Source organism: Plasmodium fragile (genome assembly GCF_000956335.1).
Source record: "Plasmodium fragile strain nilgiri unplaced genomic scaffold supercont1.19, whole genome shotgun sequence".
NCBI lineage: Eukaryota > Apicomplexa > Aconoidasida > Haemosporida > Plasmodiidae > Plasmodium > Plasmodium fragile.
In genome coordinates, this window is record NW_012192599.1 from 163,453 (window position 1) to 171,079 (window position 7,627).

General features: G+C 40.9%; 3 protein-coding genes across 3 annotated transcripts; all 3 read left to right on the top strand.

Moving 5' to 3' along the window:
* Positions 1-300: 300 nt before the first annotated feature.
* Positions 301-1,155, top strand: AK88_02050 (uncharacterized protein; the record flags this gene model as incomplete). The annotated part of the gene is made up of 1 exon (XM_012479684.1): positions 301-1,155. The coding sequence occupies one exon, from the start codon at positions 301-303 to the stop codon at positions 1,153-1,155; it is 855 nt and encodes a 284-aa protein (XP_012335107.1).
* Positions 1,156-1,580: 425 nt separating this feature from the next.
* On the top strand, positions 1,581-4,446 carry AK88_02051 (uncharacterized protein; the record flags this gene model as incomplete). Its single annotated transcript, XM_012479685.1, has 13 exons — positions 1,581-1,710; positions 1,860-1,940; positions 2,032-2,075; positions 2,312-2,393; positions 2,500-2,544; positions 2,702-2,788; positions 2,903-2,979; positions 3,128-3,224; positions 3,427-3,556; positions 3,762-3,862; positions 4,004-4,075; positions 4,200-4,253; positions 4,394-4,446. The coding sequence occupies 13 exons, from the start codon at positions 1,581-1,583 to the stop codon at positions 4,444-4,446; spliced, it is 1,053 nt and encodes a 350-aa protein (XP_012335108.1).
* Positions 4,447-6,914: 2,468 nt separating this feature from the next.
* On the top strand, positions 6,915-7,400 carry AK88_02052 (translation elongation factor IF5A; the record flags this gene model as incomplete). Its single annotated transcript, XM_012479686.1, has 1 exon — positions 6,915-7,400. One exon carries the CDS (start codon positions 6,915-6,917, stop codon positions 7,398-7,400), a length of 486 nt encoding a protein of 161 aa, XP_012335109.1.
* Between the last annotated feature and the right edge of the window lie 227 nt (positions 7,401-7,627).

Here is a 7,627-nt window from a genome sequence, read left to right on the forward strand (position 1 = left end):
AAAAAAAAAAAGAAATAACACACAGTTGGGGATAGATAATAGGACGCATCTTCTACCCTTTGAGGCAGTTTCGCAAATACGTTTGGGGGGAGACCAGTTGAGTATTCAATTAAGAAGGGGTAGCGGTTGCACATGTGGCGATAAGAACGAAATGGAAAGTTCACCCAATTTTGCAGGGGAAAAAGCTGATGGGACGAAGGATCCATTTGATGAGCCACGCAAAGACTGCACATAAATATTGTGCTTGTTTTTTTTCAATGCCACATAAGTGCAAGCTATGTAAGTGCATCCCACTAGACCATGTACACAATCGACTTTGTAAACGAGGAAAAGTACGTCCGGAGGGTGGGAGATTTGTGCGGGGAGTACTATGTGCCTTTCGCACTGCCAGGAAGGTACAAGTGCAATGTGGAAGACATAGAAAATGTGCTGCACATGTGGATGAGCAAAAGTAGTAAAATAAAAGATAAGGAAGGAAAGGATGGTGAGAACGGGCTACTGTTATTTGCATCCATATTTAGAGAAACCAATTTTTCTTTAATTTTGTCCAAGTCAAGATATGAACAGAATGTATGTGTGTGGAAAATATTATGGTGTGCATGGAAGTACATATTTAAACAAACATTTGAAAAAGATGACAATAAATATATGCAAAAGTACGAAGCAGACATTATTCGGTTTCAAGCTGGTTGTATTTATCTCCTATTTTTACTATACTATAGTCAACACGTTGAAGAAAATAATTTTCCCTACCCCTTGTACATGTCGCCGCGCATAATGAATCTCTGTTTGGACGTGACAGAAGAATGCGAAAGGATGTGTGTGTACAATGACTTGAGGAATATTTTAAATTTTATGGTAGACTCCAATTCTATCATCTTAAGTTGTAATGATGGCTTTGATGGGGATTTCCAGGACCGGTATGGCGCCCCTCTGTACATTGACAAAGGGAAATTGGGGGTTGAAAATTGCGCAGAAATTAATGATGTGGATTTGCCCTCCTACTTTGCACACTTCCAGGCGGAGATGAAGGATCTGTGTGAGTTGTGCGACAAGCAGAGGAGGAAGGGCACCCTGAGCAACACGTCTGCGCACAGCCTGCGTGCCAAGTTTGAGCTCGTAAGGCGGGCGCTCATGGAGGACGACTTGGTGTAGGGCCTTCCCGCGCGGTGGGTTTTACTTACCCGTTGTGCAGTTGAACAGCGTTGTGATCATTTAATTAATTTATTTATTTTTTTAATTTTTTTTTTAATCCCCCGTGTGATGTACGTACAAATGTAGCGCCCCATGGCGCAAGCATGCATTTGCGTAAAAATTGTCGTAGGACCATGTCTACATTGGATGGCTCCACTTGCAGGGAATGAAAAAATGTTTCTTTACCCGTTTTTGTGTTTACCAACTGAGCGTCGCTTCCCCCAATGTGTTTGTTTTTTATATCGATTTCACCACTTGAGAGGGCGCATCATCCTTGTCCATAATCCTCCTTTCCTGTTACCACCACTTACATAAGTATACTTATATATATATGTGCATGTTGCGTGCCCGCCCTCTTGTCAAGTCGAAAAAACGTAACATCAACGATGAAGGTGCTAGCCATTGTGCTATTTTTGTTCCTTGTCCTCTGTAAAAAAAGACCTGTTGTTGATGGAGTCATTCAGAAGCAGGATGCGTACCTGGACGACGAGTTTAGGAGCTTCACGTATTTTTTCGGTTAAAGGAGGGCGGGTTTCGTGGCTCACTGCTGCCTGTACATATTGTACGAGGCCGTTTTGCGATGCGGACACGGAGCTGCCCAACTACAAAACTGCTCAATGGCGAAACTGCTAAAACGCTAAAATGCTTTTCCCCCTTTTGAGCAGCCTCGTCCCCGTCGGCGAGCTTTCTGTCCCGGATAGTCCATAGCGATGAGTCCAGATTTACCCAAACGCAAAACAAAACAGGTTCGACATTGAGTTTTGTTCGTGCTTGCTTTGAGGAAGCACAAAAGGGAGCAAGCTAAAAGGGTTATATTTTTCTCCATCTCGTTTGCAGACATATGGAGCAAAACGGTGGACAAGGCGTACTCGATTAATCAAGTAAACTTTTTTATATAAGTAAAAAAAAAAAAAAAAAAAAATATGTAATACGGAACCTTTTCAAACTTCGCGTGTGTTATGTAAATTTAAAAGAAGCACATTAGAGAGTTCGTTAGATGCCAAAGAGGAAAGGCTTCCTCATTCTGCTGCCAACTATGCTCACCCTGAGAGGGGGCCTGAACATGAACCGCATACATATATGCACACATGCACCTTCCGCTACATTGCCTACGAAGTTTTCGAGCGGAATTATGAAGGTGTACATGTCTCTGCTGCTACTTATTCTTTTGCCCCTCTTTGCTTACGTCGGCGTATTCGGTGAGTACCCCCCCCCGAGACACACGTACTCTCCTGAGCAGCATCACAAGGGCAGTTAAAGCAACAGAGGGGTTCATAACGTTTTTCATTTTGTGACTTCTGTTAGGCCACACAAGAAATCAGACAACCTTCACCTTGTCATCCATATGTGGTAAGTACTACTAATAAGTGATTACCATGGTGTGTGAATTACACCTGTTCAGTGTATACAAGTAAGAAGCATAGGGTACACATATGTGTTACATGCACGTTTAGCTACCTACTAATGCACCCCTGTTGGGGACTGCATGTGCGTTTTCCCTCTACAGCGTACTTCACCCTTCTGATGGTGTTTTTCTTGACCAACGGGATTTTGAGCGTCGGGCTTGTCTGCTCGCTGCCGCTGGTGTTCGCAGGTACGCGCGCGCGGATGCACCAATGATCAGCGGCAAGGATGAGCTGCAAGGATGAGCAGCAAAAAGTGCAACCGCAAAAGAGAATTATTTGTTCTTCCCCCTCCCCCGCTGCAGTTTTCGCCTTCAATTTTGTCTACTCAGATTACACAATAAAATCGCTGTCAAATTTTACCCGCCATGTATTTTCCTTGGTATACTGTTTAGTCTCGTAAAATGATGGGCACCCAAAATGGGATTCGTCCGTATGTCTCACTGCACTCCCCCACACACAAAAACAAAACTGATACGTGTGTGTATAATGTAGGGACATACCTACCCCCTTTTTCTATCCACCTGCAGGTTCTGTCCAAGTTTGTATACGACATTGTAACCCATTTCGGGGGTGACAAGGCAAACGCTTTCGATTATGGGTTCAGTGGATACCTGTACATGTCACGTTAGTAGTTGAGAAGGGTTTTGTGCGAGAAAATATCTTTCATTAGGGTTTGACTTGCAGTTCCTACATTGAGGCAAACTCAATTGTGCAGCTGACTTCCCCATCATGATACCTCCTCTAATCTCGGTGTGTTGCTCTCCTTGCGTTGCACCCCCTTCATATGTCTGCTCCCTTTTTTTTTTTTTGCATCCCCATTGCACAGTACTGAAGGGAAACTATTACTTGGTCCTAAAGGCAGTGCACCTAATTGTGCTTATCGTGTTGGCGTGGATGATTAGGAAATTGTTTCCCCGGGTTTTTGAAGACAGCGAGTTGAAGAATTCACAGAGCGTGTAAGGAGGAGAGGGGTGCACAGGGAACAGTGTACACATGTACAGCGTGTATAGCATCTTGAACAATATGCATGCGTTTTTGTGTACACACATGTGGGCGCATGCTTACTATTTCCACCACGTCTGGAAGTGCATATCGCGGTAAACGCCACATAAGGTGCATTATTCATTCCGTTTTATATTTTGCTCCCCCCCTTCTGCTCAGCCAATTGGATAAATACATCGTGTCCTTCCTTTGCGCGCTGCCCATCGCGGCGTCTGTCACTCAGATTTATTGCTTAGCGAGCCAAGCGATGAATCCCATAGGTCAGTCACCAGGGTGCCCATGCACTCACCATTCACCGTGCAGTAAAATTCTCCTCGGCAAAGTGGACACGCTAAACAAGAGATGCATTTGTACATAACACTAGAGTAGTTGATTCTGTTGTTGCTACCCCCCCTATGCAGACCCTAGCATATTTTTTATGATCCCTAGCTCAGTAAATTTTTCCTCACTGAGCACAATTTTTTCACTTTCGGGTGAGTGAGCTGAGTTTAACGTGATGTGACAGATGGCGTACACATTTGTGTACATATGTGAAGGCGATATGTAGACACCTGTATATAAATTCACTTTTTCCTTTCCCTATTTTTACCGCTTCAGTGTTGGTCATCACAACGTACTTGCTAACTGTGCTCAGAAACCTCGTCGAGACAGGTGCTGAGGGAGAGAGAATAAGGAGTTTATTTGTTGCATGCGTCACAAAGTGAGAGGTGTCAAGTGGTTGCTTCGTTTTGGTTGCATTGTTTGGTTTGTATTTTATACATTTTTTTTTCTTTGAATATGCACCCCCTCAGATTACAACCATGCCTTGAACAAAATTCCGAGCAATCTCAGCGAATTTTTATAGCTAGCCATTTTGGAAAAAAAAAAAAAAAAAAAAAAATTTACTCCAAAAATGTTATCCGTTACAGGGGTTAATAAGCCAACTGTAAAATTGTGTGCAAATATTTTTTTTTTTTTTTTTTTTTTTGTTTCACTTCATGAGGGTTTAACTGAGGAATAAACCGTGTCGTTCCTCGAGCAGCCTTGTGCGGAACATAAAAATGTGTGTTCCTTAAACCTTTGCCCGTTGGACATACATGGAGTGTAAAACATCTCCTTGGCCTTCTTTTTTAAAGGACGACAAAATTAAACGTGACTCCATTTGAATGCCTTCATCGAATGGCTTTAAAAGAGAACATACGTGAACAGGAACTATACATGGGGGTGTTTTCGCGATATTGTTTATATGTGCCACACGGGATGAGGGAATACACCGGTCCGTGTGTAGGGGTCACGTCATCAAATAATGGGCCCCTTTTTCTTACTATAAAAATGTGTGCTTTTTTAGGAAGGCTTCGAACAAAAAGAAAAAATGGAGTTAAAAAAAATATACACAGCAATGTTGAACCATATGAACTATTTTGTATCTTCATTTTCGGGGGGACCTATAAAGAGTTTCCCCGTCCGTGCCAACATTACAACGCCTGCTTGGGCACCTCCCAGTTGCTACTATTATTTAACTATTGTTTAAACTATTGTTGAACTGTTGTTTACCGTCGCTGCCTTTTGTGCGCTTTCCAAATGGCGGTATATGCCCCCTCATCATTCAGTAGAGACGACTTGCCAGCCTGACCACATAAGTACAAAAAAATCCCAAAACGAAGGCACACTTTTATTAAGGCATAATTGTAAATTGGTATAGAAGTCTGCTATATATTTTGCATACGGAGGGAAATATTAACTTTGCTGCTCCGTCCTCGTGGAAAAAGGCGAAATAGCTACTTGGTAGTGAACAAAATTATTGCCTCCCTTTTTTGCATAACGCCGTGTATGCATGAACGCATGGTATGTTTATTATACCGCTAATATACTCATTCATAAGTGCCGTAAAAAGTGCCTCCAAGAAAAAAATAATTTCTGTTCCCTGCTTGGGTTTTTCTTTCTTTGGGTTCGTTTTGGCCGACTGTCGCAGGGGTAAGGTAACGCATCCGTTTTCCCTTCCCATCGCAACAGTGTATTTTGTATGCCTTAATGTGTACGAGCGCTACGCGTATTTATATGCTAGGTGCATAATTATTTCCTTTGTGGTATGCCTCACGCCTTTTTAACCTCACCATTTCATTTGGTGCCTGAACCCAAGAGCTGGGTTTTTGTGAGTTTGTTCAAATATAAAACATGGGCACCGGCTAACATATAGAACATGCCCACTAGCGGGCTCGGGAAACGGAGATAAGGCAACCGTTTATGTGCTTGTTTAACAAAAACGCGCAATGAATATTTTTTTCCAGGTCGGCCGGGAGTTAGCTTTTTCTCGGCAATCGAAATGCAGTGAAACTGAGGCGAAAAAAAAAAAACAAAAAAAAAAAAAAAAAAAAAAAAAAAAAAAAAAAAAAAAAAAAAAAAAAAAAAAAAAAAAAAAAAAAAGAAGCATATAACCGACGCAAAATAACGCAACGCAAAAAGTAGTTACCCCAAAATGGTTACAAAGAATAGTTACAATAATATATAGTTACCAAAATTAGTAAAGCTGCGAAGCAAAACAATATGAACTCTTTACCTAACTTGAGCTAACCCTTACACAAACATTTTACGCAACCTGAACGCGCATACCCCATACCTCGTAAGGTATTTTCACAAGCAGTTATTTATAATAAAAAACCCAATCCCATAGTATTTGAAGTCGAATCAGCACGCAGAAAAAAAAAAAAAAAAGAGGCACTACGAATTCGCTAAATGCAAATTTCTTTTGTACGCCATTCTCCTTTTATATTTTAAATCATTTGAAGCCAAACATATTATTATAAAAAATATATACGTACATACATTTTGTACTGACTGTTCCCATAAGTATAAGGAATTAAATTTGAAGCCATTTGCAAGCCAAAACAACAAGTAGGAAAAAAAAAAAAAAATAAATAAAACGTTTTCACGAAAGAGAAATATTCAATAAGCTACGCTGAGTTTTTCGTTAGAGATGCATTTTTTTTAGCTACTTTTTATTTTTCATTCTTTGTGGTAATTGTATTAAACCTTTAGCTTACTTTAGCGCTGTTGCGTTTCCCCAATTTGTTACTCCATTTGTCAACTCTTTCCCCTCTGCCTCTCCCTTTTTGTGGCGCCACTGTTTTTTGAACCACCCTAAAAATAACGCGCTTAAGAAGTATATATATGTATATATGTATTCATATGCATACATGTTATATATACACTTGGCTATATAGGTACCGTAACAACCCCGTTGGAGAAGAATCCCTATTTTCTTTAAACCCACAAAAAAAAAAAAAAAAAAAACAAGAACCGCCCACTTTTCTTCCCTTTTTTTTTTAAAACACAATGTCAGACCACGAAACATATGACAACATCGATGCAGGAGCATCCCAGACATACCCTGTGCAGGCAGGTGCCATTAAGAAAAACGGACACGTCATGCTAAAGGAGCATCCGTGCAAAGTGGTTGATTATTCCACATCCAAAACAGGAAAGCATGGTCATGCAAAGGCACATATTGTAGGTATAGATATTTTCACCGGAAAAAAATATGAAGACATATGCCCGACTTCTCACAATATGGATGTCCCTGTGGTGAAGAGGACTGAGTTGCAGCTGATTGACATTACGGAGGATGGTTTTGTGTCTCTCCTGTACGACAACGGAGAGACCAAGGATGACTTAAGCTTACCAAAGGACTCTGATGGAAACCCTGATGATGTAGCTAAGCAAATTCGTACCCTTTTCGATAGCGGCAAGTCTGTGTTAGTGAGTGTTTTGTCTGCATGTGGACAGGAGAAGATCATTGCTGTGAAGGAGTTGTCTTCATAAGGATGTTGTGTTTAGGGATCAATTTCTTTTCTTTGCTGCCCTTTTTTTTTTTTTTTTGCTCCGCGCTCGAGTGCGCCTTTGTGTGGGCATGTGCCTCTACATGCGCTTGTTTATATATATATAACGTGCTTTTATGCACCATCCTTACATCCTTCTTGCATTCGCGAAGCCCTGCTTTTTTACACTGAAAAGAATTCTTTTTTTTTTTTTTTTTTTTTTTTTTTTTT